At 39.4% G+C, this 20,090-nt stretch overlaps 1 protein-coding gene across 4 annotated transcripts in view; it reads right to left on the bottom strand.

Annotated features, from left to right (window-relative positions):
- Nucleotides 1-3,066: 3,066 nt before the first annotated feature.
- Nucleotides 3,067-20,090, bottom strand: part of LOC141172247 (C-Jun-amino-terminal kinase-interacting protein 3-like) — a 394,188-nt gene continuing 377,164 nt past the window's right edge. For 2 of the 4 annotated variants that reach the window (XM_073656235.1, XM_073656236.1), the window contains exons 26-27: nt 12,715-12,816; nt 3,071-12,641 (exon numbers count right to left, since the gene is read on the bottom strand). In XM_073656235.1, coding sequence (XP_073512336.1) covers nt 12,520-12,641; nt 12,715-12,816 — 224 coding nt within the window. In that variant the 3' untranslated portion in view covers nt 3,071-12,519. Of the gene's footprint in view, nt 12,642-12,714; nt 12,817-20,090 lie in introns of all 4 variants that reach the window. The other 2 variants (XM_073656238.1, XM_073656237.1) reach the window with 2 other exon arrangements.

Genomic DNA, 20,090 nt, shown 5'->3' with positions numbered 1-20,090 from the left:
GACATTACCACAATGAATTTTAAACAAAACAATTGATGTAAATACTTGTATGCCAAAAATGACCAAAGTATTCTTGGGGTGATACCTTTATTGGCTAACGAGAAAATATATATATATATGCAAGCTTTCAGAGCACAGAGGCTCCTTCTTCAGGCAAGATTACAAATAACCTGGCTAACACGGTACCACAATATAACTTTGTATTGTACATCAAACAAAACAATTCAGATGCAGTTGAAGTTCAGACTTTCAGCTTCCATTTGAGGGTATCCACATTAAAATTGGATGAAGGGTTTAGGAGTTTCAACTCCTTAACATGTGCCACCCTGTTTTTAAAGGGACCAAAAGAAATTGGACAATTGACTCCAAGGCTATTTCATGGACAGGTGTGGGCAATCTCTTCGTTATGTCATTCTCAATTAAGCAGATATAAGGCCTGGAGTTGATTTGAGGTGTGGTGCTTGCATTTGGAAGGTTTTGCTGTGAAGTAAACATGCGGTCAAAGGAGCTCTCCATGCAGGTGAAACAAGCCATCCTTAAGCTGCAAAAACAGAAAAAACCCATCCGAGTAATTGCTACAATATTAGGAGTGGCAAAATCTACAGTTTGGTACATCCTGAGAAAGAAAGAAAGCACTGGTGAACTCATCAACGCAAAAAGACCTGGGCGCCCACGGAAGACAACAGTGGTGGATGATCGCAGAATAATCTTCATGGTGAAGAGAAACCCCTTCACAACAGCCAACACTCTCCAGGAGGTAGGCGTATCAATATCCAAATCTACCATAAAGAGAAGACTGCATGAAAGTAAATACAGAGGGTTCACTGCATGGTGCAAGCCACTCATAAGCATCAAGAATAAAAAGGCTAGACTGGACTTTGCTAAAAAACATCTAAAAAAGCCAGCACAGTTCTGGAAGAACATTCTTTGGACAGATGAAACCAAGATCAACCCCTACCAGAATGATGGAAAGAGCAAAGTATGGCGAAGGCGTGGTACAGCTCATGATCCAAAGCATACCACATCATCTGTAAAACATGCCGGAGGCAGTGTGATGGCTTGGGCTTGCACGGCTGCCAGTGGCACTGGGTCACTAGTGTTTATTGATGATGTGACACAGGACAGAAGCAGCCAAATGAATTCTGATGTATTCAGAGCCATACTGTGTGCTCAGATCCAGCCAAATGCAGCCAAACTGATTGGTCGTCGTTTCATACTACAGATGGACAATGACCCAAAACATAAAGCCAGAGCCTGATCTCAACCCAATTGAGCATGCATTTCACTTGTTAAAGACTAAACTTCAGACAGAAAGGCCCACAAACAAACAGCAACTGCAAACCACCGTAGTGAAGGCCTGGCAGAGTATCAAAAAGGAGGAAACACAGTGTCTGGTGATGTCCATGAGTTCAAGACTTCAGGCAGTCATTGCCAACAAAGGGTTTTCAACCAAGTACTAGAAATAAACATTTTATTTACAATTATTTAATCTGTCCAATTACTTTTGGTCCCTTTAAAAACAGGGTGGCACATGTTAAGGAGCTGAAACTCCTAAACCCTTCATCCAATTTTAATGTGGAAACCCTCAAATGAAAGCAGAAAGTCTGAACTTCAACTGCATCTGAATTGTTTTGTTTAAAATTCATTGTGGTAATGTCTAGAACCAAAATTAGAAAAATGTTGTCTCTGTCCAAATATATATGGACCTAACTGTAAGTATTTGATTCCTCTGGCAAACAACACAATACTTGGTGGCAAAACTCTTCTTGGCAAGCACAGCAGTCAGACGTTTTTGTAGTTGATGAAGAGGTTTGCGCACATGTCAGGAGGAATTTTGGTGCACTCCTCTTTGCATATCTCTAAATCATTCAGATTTTGAGGCTGTCGCTTGGCAGCTTGGATCTTCAACTCCCTCCATAAGTTTTCTCTGGGATTAAGGTCTGGAGACTAGCTAGGCCACTCCATGACCTTATTGTGCTTCTTTTTGAGCCACTCTTTTGTTGCCTTGGCTGTATGTTTTAGGTCATTGTCTTTCTGGAAGACCCATTTTTAATATCCTGGCAGAAGGAAGGAGGTTGTCACTCAGGATTTTACGGTACATGGCTCCATCCATTCTCCCCATTGATGCGGTGAAGTAGTCCTGTGCCCTTAGCAGAGAGACATACCCAAAACATTTTCCACCTCCATACTTGATAGTGGGGACGGTGTTCTTTGGGTCATAGGCAGCATTTCTCTTCCTCCAAAGACGGCGAGTTAAGTTAATGCCAAAGAGCTCAATTTTTTTCTCATCTGACCACTGCACCTTCTACCAATAACTCACAGAATCATCCAGGTGTTCATTGGCACATTTCAGATGGGCCTGCACATGTGCCTTCTTGAGCAGGAGGACCTTGTGGGCACTGCAGGACTTTGAACCTTTAAGGCGTAATGTGTTACCAATGGTTTTCTTGGTGACTGTGGTCCCAGCACCCTTGAGATATTTAACAAGTTCCCCCTGTGTAGTTTTAGGCTGATCTCTCACCTTCCTCATGATCAAGGATACCCCACGAGGTGAGATTTTGCATGTCGATTGACAGTCATTTTGTATTTCTTCCATTTTCTAACTATTGCACCAACAATTGTCTCCTTCTCACCCAGCGTCTTACTTATGATTTTGTAGCCCATTCCATCTTTGTATGGGTCTATGATCTTGTCCCTGACATCCTTAGAAAGCTCTTTGGTCTTGCCCATGTTCTAGAGGTTAGAGTCTGACTGATTATTTGAGTCTGTGGACAAGAATCTTTTATACAGGTGACTATGTAAGACAGCTGTCTCTAATGCAGGAAACAAGTTGATTAGGAGCGTCTAACTGGTCTGTAGGAGCCAGAACTCGTAATGGTTTGAAGGGGATCAAATACATTTTTTTTTGCATTCTGCAGTGAGAAATAAGTATCCAATTTATACAATGTGATTTTCTTGATTTTTTTTGGATATTCTATCTCTCAATCTTAAAATTAATCTACCCTTAAAATTATAGACTGTTCATGTCTTTGTCAGTGGGCAAACTTACAAAAACATCAAGGGATCAAATAATTATTTCCTTCAATGTATATAGTAAAAAAAAATCCACTAAATTGGTGCTGTCATGCCAAAAAAATGTAACATCAGACCATAAGTCGGGTAAAATGTTATTCTCTTGCCGGTCTTGATGAGGGGGAACTTTGAAGCCAACGCTCCTGAGTCATTAGGAGGCGGATGCTTCTTAATGAATCAGTTGAGGCACAAAGTGGCATGCGTAGCTATGTGCACCTTGAAACAAATCTTACTCCTGCCTTTGCTGGACTAAGACTTGTGGCGTAGAAAACACCGCTGCTCAATTTGTCGGAGCTGGGGTGAGTATGGAGTGAAAAAAACAGAAATTGCTTTTTTTAAGCAACTGGTGAAAAAGCTTTGATGAACCAACCCCATAGTGTCCTAAAAGGTTATGCAAATTGGCAATCTGCTTCCCTTTATCAGACCAAAAATAATGCATCTATAGAAGTATCTACATTGCACATTCACCTTATAAAAGCACAAAGTCGGGAAAATAAGAGTGAGGTTTGGGGTAGTACTACATAAGGTGGGATCACGGTTTATTTTACATATCAATAAATATATAAAATAGCAACCCATTTATATAAACCCATGTATTATCATGAATTGAGACCTATTAAAAAGCAGGTGATTTATGTCAACAAGATTTCCTGGCGTATGGTACTGCCCTCTTTTCCCCACCAACAAATGTTTTTCTCCCAGTTTTAATACCAAGTTCTCTAGTAAACAAACAAATTACAGATATTCGGACAAAACACTGGGATACTCAAACGTTATCCATCCCGAAAGGTCATCATCCCTGAGAATCCTACTCTGTTATTCAGAAGAGCAAACACTCTAAGGCCAAGGCCCCACTATCAGTATTTGGTCAGTATTCAGTCAGTATTTTTTCTCAGGAGCCAAAACCAGGAGTGGGTGATAAATGCAAAATTAGAGCACTTATTTCTATTATACCTTTTCTGATTCTTCCTCACCTGGTTTTGTCTCCCACTCCTGAGAAAAAATACTGACAGAATACTGACTAAATACTGATAGTGGGGCCGTGGCCTAAGGAATAAATTGTTCCCCAGCAAAGGCTGCTAGCCAAAGAGAGAAAATGTAGTTCGCAGATTTGTATGTAGCCATAAATTAAATTAAATTTATGGGATCAAATAACTAAAAACTGTCATTTTTCAATGAAGCCCCTAGAAATTTCTGGTGAAAGCAATTGCCCTCATAAGATACATGCTTAGAAAAAGGAAGTCCGCCTGTGTGCAATCTACGTGTCACATGGTCTGTCAGTATACACACTTTACCTTTTCTGAAAGGCCACAGAAGCTGCAACACCATTTAGCAAGAGGCACCACTAAGCAAATAACAACATGAAGACCAAGGAGATCTCCAAACAAGTCAGGAACAAAGTTGTTGAGAAGTATAAGTCAGGGTTGGGTTATAAAAAAAATCCCAAATCTCTGATTCCCCGGACCACCATGAAATCAATTATCATCAAATAAAAAGAACACGGTACCACAACAAACCTGCAAAGATAAGGCCGCCCACCAAAACGCTCAGCCCGGGCAAGGAGGGCACTAAAGGGGTTGTCCACTACTTTATATGATCCCCCAATGTATTCCCGCAGGGCCCATAAGTGTTTCTCTAAATACCTTGTGGTGCCTTTTCTGCCTGTGAGCGGTGCTATCAATGGCTGCTCACAGGCATCACGTGACCCTCGGCTGCACTGACATCCGCTGACGTCAAGACAAGTTCAGGCTGCAGCCGAGGGTCCCTCTTCCGCGTTCCACCGGTGGCTGCTGGGTTGTGGGCGAGGTTACCCCGCGCGACACACCAGGCATCCATCGCGCGCTCTCCCTCTCATTTACTGGGAAAACGCGCGGTGGATGCTGAGTGTGACGCGCGGTGTAACCCCGCCCCCAGCCCAGCATCCACAGCGGGGAGGGCGTCAGTGATGTCACACCTCACTTGACGGGACATCAGTGACGGGTCACGTGATGCCTCTGAGCGGCCAGAGATAGCGCCGCTCAGAGGCAGAAAAGGTAGCACAAGATATTTACAAAAACACGTCTGGGCCCTGGGGGGGGGGTTTAAATATAGTAGTGGACAACTTCTTTAATCAGAAAGGGAGCACAGAGACCAAAGGCAATTCTGAAGGAACTGTAGAGTTCCCAAACAGAGACTTGAGTATCTTCCTGTACGACCACAATAAACCACAGAGGTGGGGCAGAAAAAAAAATTGTAACTCTCGTTTTCAGTTTGCCAAAAAACATGTGGGAGACTCCCCAAATGTATGGAGGAAGGTGCTGTAGTCAGATGAGACCAAAATTGAACTTTGTGTGGCCACCAAGATAAACGCTATGTCTCGTGCCAAACCAACACATCTCATCACCCCAAGAACACCATCCCAAAGTGAAACATGGAGGTGCAAGCCTCATGCTGTGGGGATGTTTTTCGGCAGCACGGACAGGTAAAATAGTTCGAGTCTAGGGGAAGATGGATGGTGCGAAATACAAGGATATTCTTTAGCAAAACCAGTTTCTGTCTGTCAGTGATTTGAGACTCGGATGGATATTCACCTTTAAACAAGACAATAACCCCAAGCATACTGCTAAAGCAACACTCGAGTGGTTTAAGGGGAAATGTGTCAATGTTTTGGAGTGGCCTAGACTTTAATCCAATTGAACAACAATGAGAAAAAATGGGGAGTTATAACCCAATAATGAGTCAATACAACTATAATGCATATAAAACATATTGACATTTATTTAATCACTTAAAAACCAAGCAAATTGTTATGGTAATAGTGAAAAGTGAGTGATGATAAACACAAATGTGTGATAAGTTTGGCACTTACATAAAAAAGTATTGCACATAATGGTATCCAGACACATAAGAAGATAAGTAATACCACAATATATATGTAAGGGGTAATCAGAATGTATATGTAATTATAAAGTCCCTACTGTAATCAATGTTACTGTATGAGGGACTAGTGCTCCATAGCACCATCAAATCTTAGGCGTAACCCCAAATCTAACAAAGTGATCAAGTGTCCGGAAAAACACAGTGTTTTGCCTTGAGGAATGGGCAAAAAGCCCAGTGGTAAGATGTGGAAAGCACAGAGACTTATCCAAAGCAACTTGCAGCTGTAATTGGCGTAGTTATGCACCCTGAAGTTTTCAGTTCTTTTGCCCTATTTATTTTCTTCACAGTAAAAAGAAAACCAAATGTTCACAGCTGTAGGCATATTCTTTACATGAACTTATGCAAACCCTCAAAAAAAAACTGAAATTCCAGGTTGTGAGGTAGCAAAATAGAAAAAATGACAAGGATGGGGGGTGGGGTGAATACTTTTGCAAGCCACTGTACATGTGGCCTCTAGCAGAAGAGATGTACCATCCAACCCTTGTGACGTAGTCTAAGTAAACACAGGAATAATGTTGTCAAACGGTTCCCACTACATAGTGTCTCAAAACACAGGGCTAGCCATCATTATTGCAATTTAGGGTATTTCTTCATCAACTCCATTGAAAAACTTAAAGGGGTTTTCCCAAGAACAAAGTACATTTTAATCAACAGATTTTGGAACAAAGTAAGTTTCACAATTGGATATGTTACAAAAGTGTTCCTGTGCTGAGATAATCTTATAAATATGCCCCCGTGAGAAAGGGGAAGGTCCCCCGAAACGTCTCTGCCCTGCTGTAGTCTAATCATAGCGCTCATATGCGCATGGATTGTCCACGCAGTTACTCCTACGGCAGCCTGGAAGCTTGTGTGAACCTGCATCGCAGTCTGTAGGTTTCATTCACAGTGGTGATTATTACAACTATTATGAAGTATTCAAGATATTAAAAGTATGGACATGAAACTTATATGGATAAAGAAAATAATTAACAATACGTTTGTGTGCAGTTTTTTAAGTTATGGATCAAGGCAGTTATAGAGAACAACTGTATTATGGCAATTAAAGGTGTGAGACATTTATTCCATTAGGTCAATTTATTTATTTCAGCCCTCCCGTCCCCTAACTCCCATGCTTTCTGGTGCTGTAGCCTATGTACATGATACCCCTACACTGAGACATTCAAAGCTATACAAAGCAATATCATGACATGCAAATCACTACAAGCCTTCCTTTCCAGTATGTGTGTATAGTGTAACGACAAATACAACACTGTGTATAGCCCATGGGTTTACTTTCTATACAAAGCTGGATTCATATTCCCTAAAAGCTTTATCTTTTGGTTAAACGCAGAATATGTTATGAACAGTTAAATATGCACTAGAATAAATTACTAGATTACCAAAATAGTATTAATTTATGATATATTAGGTTCTGCCCATTTTACTTTTACCCATGACAGTGTACAATAATGGAACAAGAGTATCTCATGCTTTGTTAAAATATTCAAGCTCTTATATCAAGACACGCAAATATTTTTACATGTATTTTTAGCAATATTTAGGCTAAGACTACATGGCGTCAACTATTGTGCTACACACTGAAATGCCGCACTGTGACATCGCATTATGGTGTCACATTGAGACTTTTAACTGTGACAGAGTCACAAGTGTTTCTCTAGGTGTTGGATTTTCTGGTCATTTTTTTTCCAACAAAATTACAGCTCTAACATGACACGACAGTGCACGACAGCAAGTCACAGACAAGTTGCACAGATGTTTTTGGTCTGAGACTTGTTGTTGCACCAGATATGTCGCGGTCCAGCCTTATACACACACCTTTTTTTTTTTTTTTAAATCTTTTAGATTGAAGGAACAGATCTACAAGCTGGCTTCTTTACTTCACCCATTCAATTTAATGGGAGTCGGATGTGCAGTGCTCTGAGGTGTCCACTACAACTAGACGGCCAAGCTCCGCAAGTAAGCACTTCCGGCCGCCGGCACCGATAACAGCCAATTAGCGGGGGTGCCATGTACGGGACCCCGGCCAATCAGACATTGATGCCCTATCCTACAGATGGGGCATCAATGTAAAAATAGTGGACAACTTCTTTAAGCCTTTTCCTTAACGAGCACTTGCCATCAGGTAAAATGGTCAGTTTTTGCTCATATTTTATTTCTGCTGTTCCTCTGCTTATTCCTTTTTAATTTTAAATCCACCATATGATTCCAGAAATCTGAGCCTTCATAGTCTGTGCTAATTTTTATTGTCTTTGACAAAGGGGTGTGGCTCACAGTTTACTCTGGGGTATGTTTTTTTAGGATACTTTGCATAGTTACCCGCAGCTCCACTGACAGAAAATTGTGAACCTTATGGTTGTCCGATATGGTGACACAAAAACAAGTGCCAAATAATGAAATAAATAAATAAAACCATATATATTTGGTATCGCCATATCCATACTGGCACATAGAATAAAGTTAACACTTTACTTTTTTAGCACAGCAAATAGCATACAATTTAAAACACAAAAAACAGTGGCAGAATTGCTATTCTTTTTCTCATTATTCCCATGAAGAGGTAAATAAAAGTTTGTTAATAAGTTAGTTAAATGTGCATCAAAATTATTCCATTGAGAAAAAACAAAGCCCTCATATGACTATGAAAAAAAAAAAAAAAAAAAGCTGTAGCTCCTGGAACGCCAGAATAAAGAAGCAAAAAAAAAATTGGATGTTCATAAAGGCCAAAACTGGCTGGGACATCAAGTGGTTATGGACTTGTGAACTTTAAAAATCTAAATGATCACCAATGATATAGTTCTATTGGCCAGATCAGGGTCAGGAAACTGGTCCAAGCTTTAGTTTTTTCCAGGCTAACAAGGGATTGGTGAGCTACACAACCTTCTATTGATCTCGTACCTCTATGCACTTAGATTTCATTCCATGGGGATACCGGCCGACATAGCAGACAGTCCATTCCTATGTTCTACTTATATGCTCTAGACCAGTGTTTCCCAAACTCCAGTCCTCATGGACCCCACAGGTCATGTTTTAGGATGTTTTAAGGATTTCCTTACTATTGCACAGGTGATGGCAGTATCATCAAGGCATCAGGAATTCTCTCACCTGTGCAATACTATGGAAATCCTGAAAACATGACCTGTGGGGTCCGTGAGGACTGGAGTTTGGGAAACACTGCTCTAGACAGTAGACATTAATTTTCAAGTTTAATCAGACATAAAACACTTATTTTGACTATCTTTTTATAAAAGTATTTTAAATTAATATATAGATTAAATCTACATGATTTGCTTTCATTCTTGACATGTATTATTATGAACTAAGTTTTTATGAATGGATTGGCATTTTATGTATTTGTTGAGAAATAATATTAGCACTATCCCATCCCCACTCATTTTTCTCGCCATTTTTGTGCATATATAAGGTAGATGTACACACTTCTGTAAATGCCTTGTGTGTTGGTCTGATGAAAGGGAGCAGATCCCTGAAACATTTTAAGACACTGTATGAAAAAAAATAGTGTGTTTTCCTTTACCTTTGGACTGATAATACACTTTTTTGGGCCAACAGCTCCAATCTAGGGTCTTTCTTCTAGTATATACAGTATGTACCTAATGGTTTAGTGAATAATCTGAAGCTCCTCTGGAGATGGGAAGACTTGTCAGGAGACGCCAGGCATCAGCAATCACTACTGTTGCGCCTACCCTGTTACAGGGTGAGATACACTTTTAAACAGTTAATATGTGAGCACCCCCTCATTGAATACCTTTACTTCGTATACTAATTTGTTGAATCGTATTACACAAGGTGTCGTCCTTTTTCTGTTTTATTTAACAATTTCTGGATTTGATAATGTTTGATTTCCCATTGAATATTCCATGCAATTGCTTGTGTCCAATTCACTTTCAGCCAATAAAACATCTGTGCTGAGCACAAACAGGTAAGTTGTCTTCCCCCCTGTACAGGTATGAACAAGTGTGAACCAATCAAACACACAGTAGATATATTTATCAATTTACTTTCTAATTTTTAGACAAAGCAACCTTTTGTGGCACACTTAGCTTGATAAATTTCTCCCATTTTAATCTGTCAATCATGTGTCTATTCCATACTGTTCAGCTAGCAAAGAATACCAGAAATTACAATTTACAAAAGGCATAGTAAACCTGAGAAACAGCAGACTGCTAAGGATTAAAGAGATTGTCCAGTTAAAACTAGCTAATTGGGGAGTGTCCTACTGCAAGAAACCCGTTAAGATAAGCAGAAGGGGGAATTTTTATGCCAGTTACAAAATAGAGTGGCAGGTTGCCTGAACGCCGCTCCATTCATTCTGTATGGGGCTGACAAAAAAAAGCTGAGAGCAGCGCTCGGCAGCCCAATAGGGAATAGATGGAGTGCAGGTAGAGCATGCTCACTGACACTCTTTTCCAAAGGGGATGAAAATTCCCCGTTCTCAAGATCGGTGACAGTACCAACAGTCAGACCCTCACGATCGACAAACTATAACCCATCATGTGGATAGATGTTAACTTGTTTTCTTTGGACAACCCCTTAAATGTCCAGTGTGTTTTCATGGATGGTCATTTACAGAACACATGCCCTACAAGTTGATTGCTAGACATGTGCTGGTAAAGAATAAAGGGCATTGATCATCGTTAAATATTACAATCCCAAAAATATTTGACATTTACATGCTGTTAAAAATGATCACGAGAACAGTTATTTTACGTCCAAATTAAAGGTTATTCCCAAGCTATAAGTTATCCCCTTTTAATAGGACAGAGATAAATACAGATCACTGAGACAGCCTACAATCCAGAGATTGGGACTACGAGAACAGTTTAGCATAGACATCGAAGGTCGAACATGTGCACCTCCACTCTACTCAAGACGGGGGTCTGCAGAGTTGGGTTTCAGAGCCTTGTTCTATGGATCACTGGGGTTCCCAGCAGTCGGACCTCAGGTGTCACCAAGTTATCCCTTATACATAGTATAAAGGTTAACCAACGATCTTGGGAATAACCCTCGTAAGCCATTTGACTAACTTGTTGCTCTGCCTGGGATTTCCACTGGCTGATCTGCAGTGAATATAAGGATCACTATGCAGAGAATAAGCTGTGAGGAGAGTGCACGCAAAACTGGCAGCACTTGGCTCTTTACATCAGGATGAACGTTGCTATGCAGATTGAACACCAGCTGGTCTTAAATCAGCACTGGACCCTTCTCATGGCAGATAAATGGAAAATATATATTTGATTTGGTGCAATGAACATGATATTTAACAATGGTCAACCCTTTTAAAGTATTACATCAATAAACCCTGAGAATGAATACAATCTTTAGTTACAATCATGTAAACAATTGATGCAATCAGGATCTGTAGCAGATAATGCAGCAAACTCAGACAAGCATACATTGCCTATTTTATACAGTGTTCTTAAGTTGTTTAAAGGGAATTTGTGACTGTTTTTGCCATATCATCTGAGAGCAGCACAAGTTAGAGACAGAAACCAAGATTCCAGTGATGTATCACTTAGTTTACTGGGTGCAGCAGTTGTGATAAAATCAGTTTCCTGTAGCAGTGCCCTGAATGCGGAGCTCTGTATAACCCCGCCCACTACCACTGATTGGCAGATTTCTGTGTACACTGTATATTGACAGAAAGCTGCTAGTCAGTGGTGGAGGCGTGGTTACACAGAACAGGAGGACTAGGAGGCACAATTCAGTTTGTGCTGTAGTGATAATGTATTGCTGATAAAACACTGATTGTATTGAAATAGCAAACAATCTAGTAAGTGATACATCGTTGGAATCAGGGCCTCAGCCCCTATATCATCATGCTGCTCTCAGATTACAGAGCAAAAACCTTTAGGCATATTCCCTTTAAAATTTAAAAGGCTTTCTCAGTACAAACACCAATAACACAACGCTAGGATATGCCACTAATATCTTGTCAGTGAGGGTGCAAACTCTGTGATCCTCGCTGACCTCTTGAGGCCGCATTACTGGTTCATTATATGCAATAGCCTGCTCCAGAAATAAAACTTTAGTTGAGAGTTGCAGCACTTTTTCCTAGCACTGCAGTCACTTGGGGGTCACAAGGTGAAGTACCCTACTAATACTAGCAATGTCCTATCATTGTGGCTGCTGACTGCACCTAAACAGTATATATTATAGTATGTCTTGACATTTGTAAAAGTAAAGCCATAGGTGGTTGTGCAAGAGACTCGCCACATTCATTTGTTCTAGCTCAAAAATATACAAATAATGAGAGAATATCAGGATGCACTCTCTTAGACACCAATGAATGACATGTCCAGTAGACAATAGAAAATAAATAATATCCACAACACAAGTATATTTTAACCCAAAGTTATAAATTGCACAAGACCCAAAATGTCAGGTTTTACATTAAGGCAGATGCATTGCAGCTACAGTAAAAAGTTACCAAACAAACCCCCAATACAAACTTTCAAATTTTACATCTCAAGTCAGTTTTGTCAATGTATTTTAATGTCATGAAATGATCTATTATGGACTTTGTATCTGCCAAACAATGAGATGGCTTCTTTCAGATCTTCTGTATCTTGGGTTTGTTTGCAGAAGTTCTCCATAACCTTCATAACCTTCCTCTGTGTCTCCACTTTCATCACCTATATTAAACAGTAAAAATAAGCATATAAAATTGTGGGAGGTCATCATTAGTCAATCACTATTTTTACATACCGATCTTGAAGTTTATGTATCCTTCACCTCCGCTCATCACTAAGATACTTGAGATTCTTGCGCTTTCACTGCTTCCTCCTGGCAATGAAGGGTTGATACAACCTGTCAAGTGAACAATATTTTCAGAACTTTTTTTTTACCTTTTTCTAAATAAAACACCATTTTTGCTTTGTGTCACACAGTTATACAAATATAACCTAAAAAAATAAAATCAAAAGCACAAGAATAGGAAGAGAGATTCATGAAATTTGAGTATAGTAATGTTATTTAAAAAACGTTAAAGGGGTATGGATTTTTTTTTCTATTAAAGGAGCACACTTTATAAAACAAAAGAGAATCCCATCTATTTGTCATTTAATCATCTCCTACTCTTTCATCTTATTTTGTATTTATTCTGCAAAATGAAAGAATTATATAGGAAACCTTAGACAGGGAGAAGAAAAAATGGCATCACCTCCGCTTATTCTCACTGATTGTGAAGAAATTCAGGGACTGCAGGATTTTATATTATAAAATCACACACACATAGAAAAGTTTTTTTCTTCATGCAAAAAAAGAAAGTACAGTAAATAAACAAAATATAATGAGGGTGAAGTCTTGGTTTGAGAAGACACTCGACATTTTAGGGAAGGGGTCCCCAGCCTGTAGCTTGAGAGCCACATGTGACTTGTGGACCTGTGATGTGTGGCTCGTGGCTGTCTGACAGCTTGATGCATTAGCACCAGGTATAGCTGAATGTGGCTCTCAAGGTCAGGAAGGTTTTAGGGCAGGAAAACAGCCTGATATAGAATTTAACTGTAACGTTTTTGGAAATTTATATTAGTAGCTATAGGTGTCTGGTCTAAATAAGTTTTAGCTCTTTCAACTATATTCCCCATTTTAAGGATTTTTACGATTAATACAAAAGGTAAAGGGCAGAATAACCTCCTTATTTTTAAGATCTCAGAAAAAAATTAGGGACAAAGATAGGCTTTATTATAATGCTATCCTCAAGGATACCTATACACAGGGCAATCACAGATGATGCCTGGGTTCACGGACTCTCTAGGCTGTAATGGTGAGAAAAATAACATATCTTGAGTGAAATCCTTTTCAGGGAAATGTAACTACATGGTTCAAAAAGGGTGCCAGCCAAAACAGACAGAATTCAATAGTTCATATCCAAAGGAAGAAAAGTGGTCTCCTCCTGGGGTTTAAGCCTGATGGATCTAGCAAAAAAAACTCTCACCCAAGGGTGTTCAGCTACTATGTTGTTAAAAAACAACAACAAAAAAAAAACCCAGAGTGCCGCAACCAAGACTTCAAGCTTAAAAGGACTCAGATTTGTGTCCGGACCTTCCTAGAGAAAGTCCAGTATTTATGGAATACTTTTTCCAGGATCCTGAAAATCATCAGTGAATCTGAAAAAAGCTTTTTAAATACTCTTATAGGCTTTGGAAGTGGTTTCCAACGGGCAAAGACACTCTTAGACAATCTGTCCTCCTTTGTGTATGTTCACAATTTTTTTTGAGCCGAAAAAAAAAATCAGATGTGGTTTTCAACAGAAATCCATACAGCACATGGTATTTGAGGCAATACAATTTCCAAAGCGTTTTTTTTCTTCACATGGTTTGACCATGTAAATTTTGGAGTGAATTCCACGAGCATTTCAAAACGTCAATGAAAAAAAAAAAACACTGTATAAACAGTAATGCAGATTTCTCATAAAAATCAATAGGAAGCTCATTCAAAGAGAATTTGACGTGGCTTTTAATTGAGATTTTGGAGCAGCTTCACTTTAAAACTAAATGTCAATACCCTTAGTCCTCTCTTGCTTATTTCAATTTGTAGAATGAGAAATTTTCCCTGTCTGGAAGAATCCAGGTTTTCTCTTCGGACCAGTTTATTAGGCCACTCTGGTCAAAATGTGGTGATTAGGATCACTGAGGCCTTGCGCTCTCAATTCTTTTGGCCACTTTGCAAAGTAAATATAAAAAACTGACCGACACTTACAAACACAAAAAGACGAGTGTGAACAGGTGCAAGCTAAGAGAGACACTTTATATAACTAACAAATTAAAGCTGCACTTTGAAACACTATAGCATCTAAACATTGAATACAGTAGTGTTCAAAAACATGAATTAAGCACAAAATCGTTATACTATTTTTTTTATTTCCATGCATTGCACACAGTTTTCTAATTCAAAACATGAAGAGAAATGTATATATTTAACCACTTTACAGAAAATAACAAAAAATGAACATTGTGCTGTTCTAAAAATAGAAGTTTCTGCAATGGTCTTTACAAAGATGCAATATATACTCTTTTTTTTGAGGATTTAGCATTACTGTGAATCACTAACCTAATATTTAGTTGTATAACCACAATTTTATTTTTAGAACTGCTTGACATCTATGTTGCATAGAGTCAACCAACTTCCTGCACCCGTCAACTGTTAATCCAGTCCAGGATGCTTTGACTACATCCCACAATTTTTTGGCATTTGTTGAATCTGCCTCAGAAACTGCATTTTTGATGTCACCTCACAAGTGTTCTATCGGATTGAGGTCTGGGGATTGGGCTGGCCACTTCATAACCACAATTTTGTTGGACTGGGACCAAGATTTTGCTCGTTTACTGGTATGTTTAGGGTCGTTGTCTTATTAATTCACCCATTTCAAGGGCATATCCTTTTCAGCGCAAGGCAACATGATCTCTTCAAGTATTTTAATATATGCAAACTGGTCTATGATCCCTGGTATGCGGTAAATAGGTCTTTCACCATATTAAGAGAAACATGCTGTCGATGTCATGATGCCTGCACCACCATGCTTCAGTCTTTAGAGTGTACTGTGGGTTGAATGCAGCGTTTGGGGGTCGTCTGACGTCTGTGGCCTTTAGACCCAAAAAGAACAATTTTACTTTCATCAGTCCACAAAATGTTCCTCCATTTATCTTTAGGTCAGATCATATGTTCTCCGCTTCAGTACGTTTTTTTTCTTTTTTTCCTTTTAACAGTGGGACTTTGCGGGGACTTCTTGCTAAGAGATTATCTTAACACAGGAATCTTCTAACGGTATGTGCACACGATCAGTATTTGCTTGCAGAAATTTCTGCAGCGTTTCTGAAAGGTTCTGCACCATTTGGCACCAAAAATGCTGCAGAAATTCCACGCATTTTTGATTTTTTTTTTAAATTTTCATGCATTATTTTGTGCGGTTTTGCCTGCGGATTTGCCATGCGTTTTTTCCAATGCATTATATAGGAAAAAAATGGACATGCTGCTTACTTAAACGCACATTAAATCCTGTCAGAAAAATTCCTGATCATGTGCACAGATCTTCCCAATTCTCATAGAAAATGCTGGGATAAGGTTTGCAATGCATTTTTGGGGCCAAGTTCACATGGATTTACCACATCAAAAATGCATAAAAAACACACAGTGTGCACATATCCTTTCTGTCACAGTACTCACAGGTAACTTGTGACTATCTTTGATCATCCTAGAGCTGATCATTGGCTGAGCCTTTGCCATTCTGGCTATTCTTCGATCCATTCGAATGGTAGTCTTCCGTTTCCTTCCACGTTTCTCTGGTTTTGCTTTCCATTTTAAAGCATTGGTGATCATTTTAGCTGAACAGCCTATCATTGTCTGCACTTCTTTATAAGTTTTACCCTCTCCAATCAACTTTTTAATCAAAGTACTCTGTTCTTCTAAACAATGTCTCAAATAACCGATATTTCTCAGGCTTTCAAGGAGAAATGCATGTACATGATGTGCTGGCTTCACCCTTAAATAAGGGTCACCTGATTCACACCTGTTTCTTCACAGAATGATTGACCTCATTAATTGAACTCCACACTAATATTTTGAACACACCCCCTGTGTTTTATTCAAATACACAGACGCAAAACCATGCAGATCATGGATGCGGAGTCTGTTGGTTTTCTTGGAAAGGGAGCGAAAAGTGACGCCGGAAACTATCGGCCGGTGAGTCTGACGTCCGTTGTGGGCAAAATTTTTGAAAGCTTCATTAAAGAGGCAATTACGGAGCATCTTGATGCTAATAATCTTTTAATCCCGAACCAACATGGATTCATGAGGAATCGCTCCTGCCAAACAAACCTGATTGACTTCTACGAGGAGGTTAGCTCTCGAGTAGATCAGGGGGAACCAGTGGATGTCGTGTATCTCGACTTCTCAAAAGCGTTCGATAGCGTGCCACATAATAGGTTGGTATACAAAATGAGAATGATGGGGCTGGGGGAAAATGTCTGCAAGTGGGTAGCTAACTGGCTAAAGGATAGAAGGCAGAGGGTGGTTATAAATGGAATATACTCAGATTGGGTAAGCGTCACTAGTGGGGTACCACAGGGGTCTGTACTAGGCCCAATGTTATTTAATATCTTTATTAACGACATAGTCAACGGGATAAATAGTAAAATATCAATATTTGCAGATGACACAAAGTTATGTAAAACAATTAATACAAAAGAGGACAGTGCAGACCTACAGAGGGATTTGGATAAGCTGGGTAGGTGGAGCATTAAATGGCAAATGAGGTTTAACGAGGAGAAATGTAAGGTCATACATATGGGAAGGAAAAATGGAAGTCACCAGTACTCACTGAATGGGAAATCATTGGGGAATTCAGAGATGGAGAAGGACTTGGGCATCTTGATTGATAGCAAACTAAATTGGAGTGCCCAAAGTCAGGCCGCTGCTGTAAGGGCAAACAGGGTAATGGGATGTATCAGAAGAGGTATAGCTGCAAAGGATGAGAACATTGTTCTTCCACTGTACAAAGCACTGGTCAGACCACACTTGGAATACTGTGCTCAGTTATGGGCCCCAATATATAGAAAGGATATAAATGAGCTTGAAAAGGTACAAAGGAGGGCAACAAAATTAATAAAGGGAATGGAGGGACTGCAATACCCAGAGAGGTTGGCAAAACTAGGACTATTCAGCCTGGAAAAGAGAAGGTTGAGGGGGGACATAATAAATGTGTACAAATATGTTAGGGGACAGTATAGAGATCTTGCCCGGGATTTGTTCAAAAGGAGGGATATTACGGTAACAAGAGGGCACTCACTAAGACTGGAAGAGAAAAGGTTTCAGCACCAGCATAGGAAGGGGTTCTTTACGGTAAGAGCAGTGAGAATATGGAATTCACTGAGTGAGGAGACGGTAATGTCGGATTCACTACACCAGTTCAAGCGGGGACTGGATGCATTTCTAGATACCAGGCAGATTTCAGCATATACTTAAAAATAAAATAAAAATAGTAGGTTGATACAGGGATTTATTCTGACTGCTGGTTTCAGAGTCGGGAGGGAATTTTTCCTCAGGTGAAGATTGGCCAAATCATTTGGGGTTTTTGCCCTCCTCTGGATCAACTTTAGCAATTACAGAACTAACAGGTCGAACTTGATGGACGCAAGTCTTTATTCGGCTTTACAAACTATGTTACTATGTTACTGCACCAACTGGTAAATTGTTTGACATATGGTAATATAATTTATACCAAAAACAGTGATTAATCTGGTTAGTCGTGTTGGACTGCTATTATTTTGAACACTATTGTATATGAATTTGGAACTGCATTACTGCTGTAGAAAACAGGTTAAAAAATGAAGGAAATAGAGCGCTTGTCTTTTTCTGTCTGGAAGTCCAGGTCAGTTTTTTTATATTTGCAGTACACGCCCTATGACTGAGCACTCTCCCCATCAGCCGAAGGTGTTTTAAATACAGCTTGATCCTACCTGCCCATTTATCTATAGGCTTTTAGCCTCCGGGAAAGGAATAATGTTAAGTTTAGGGGCCCAACAAAGGAGTAAGCCTTGTTGCTGACTGTTGGGCTCACGCAAATTTACCAATTTGTGTGCCAAGTACCTTAATTTGTTAACAAGTTTTAAACAGCAGTAATGCAATTCCAATTTCATATATTCAGTGGTAAGATACTATAGCGTTTCAGCGAGCAGTTTTAATTTGTTGGAAAAGTAAAGTGCAATATTTCTTCCTGCTCTTAAATTGATTTAAGCCATCTAAGGTGTTAGATTGTCCATTGCTTGAAGGAACAGAACTATTGGAAGTAAATAAGTCTATGGAATGCATAGCCCATTTTTTCGCAATGAAAGCAAAAATATCTAGGTTTCATGCTATCTTGTCTTTTTCCTTCAGATGACGATAGTTCAGACTGTTAGCGATAGTGGATGATCTTCTGCAAAACATAAAATCTAGCTTGAAAGATTCCTCAGAGATACTGACCTAGTTCCACCCAGTTTATGCAGCCAACCACAGTTTTGTTGTCCATATATACCTTGAAGCCTTGACACCCATCTTTGTGATCTTCAAAGAGAATCTTTCAGTAGGATCAACCCTCCTAAGCAGTCGATATTGTCCAGGTAAAGGACAAGAAAAATGGTTTGTCCTGATGAAGGATCGCATCTGTCTAGAATTTGGTAAACATTCTCTAAGCCCGAGAGATTACAGCTCTACGTTGTATATAAACCAAAAAGGTCTGAACAGTCACAGCTAATCCCAACAATTTCTATGGAGATGGCTGTATTGGCACATGGTAATAAGCATCTTTCAGATTCATGTATGAAATGGCACGATTTTGGAACAGCTCTTTATTTGCCATTGCCAATTTTTCCATTTGAACATTCTGTAGGCTAAAAAGTAGTTTGACTATTTTGGCTTACAACTTTGTAAGAAAGGGGTATGAATTTCACCTTTCTTTCTTGTCAGATGTAATGCGAACCAGAACATAAGCATAGTTGGAACACTGAGGAGACAAGCGATCTGGAGGACTGTTTTCACAGACTGAGAAAAGGAGTGGTGAAATAAAATTTTAAGTGTATTAACTACTTCCAGACCACCCATATACTTAAAATTTTAGGGGAGCTCTTAAAATCGCATATATGGAAAAACCTGAAAAATGTGCCTACTCAAGGATGGGGGAAAATACTGGTTCTGAACTGGTTAATGACTGTAAATATACTGGGTTAGACTAACTCAGGATGTTTAGCTATATATCCACTATGCCTGGCATGTGTATTTGGTAAATAGGAAAGTTGAGCCCACCTAGTTTCAAGCCAGATTTGTTTGTATTCTAACAATCATATATAAAACACAGATCCTTAGACGTAAAATGACATAGAAACACGACCAGTAGGGAGAAAGGTATGTAAAGATATTAGCACACACTATAATAAAAAATTACCTCCAACAGACAAAATACAGTAGTATGTTAAAGGAAAAAAAACACTTAAAAGGCGGAGGGAGTACCGTAGGATCCTCATACCATACATGTGGAGGGTACTGTGGTGGAATTCACTGTGGGGGTATCATACTGTGTTTGCGGCAAGGAAAGGGAAATCTAGGGGCTT

This window comes from Phyllobates terribilis, unplaced genomic scaffold (genome assembly GCF_046119375.1).
Source record: "Phyllobates terribilis strain yellow unplaced genomic scaffold, ASM4611937v1 Scaffold_12__6_contigs__length_324123572, whole genome shotgun sequence".
Classification (NCBI taxonomy): Eukaryota; Metazoa; Chordata; class Amphibia; order Anura; family Dendrobatidae; genus Phyllobates; species Phyllobates terribilis.
Note: the sequence above shows the minus strand (reverse complement) of the source record. Positions and strands in the feature narration are given on the sequence as shown.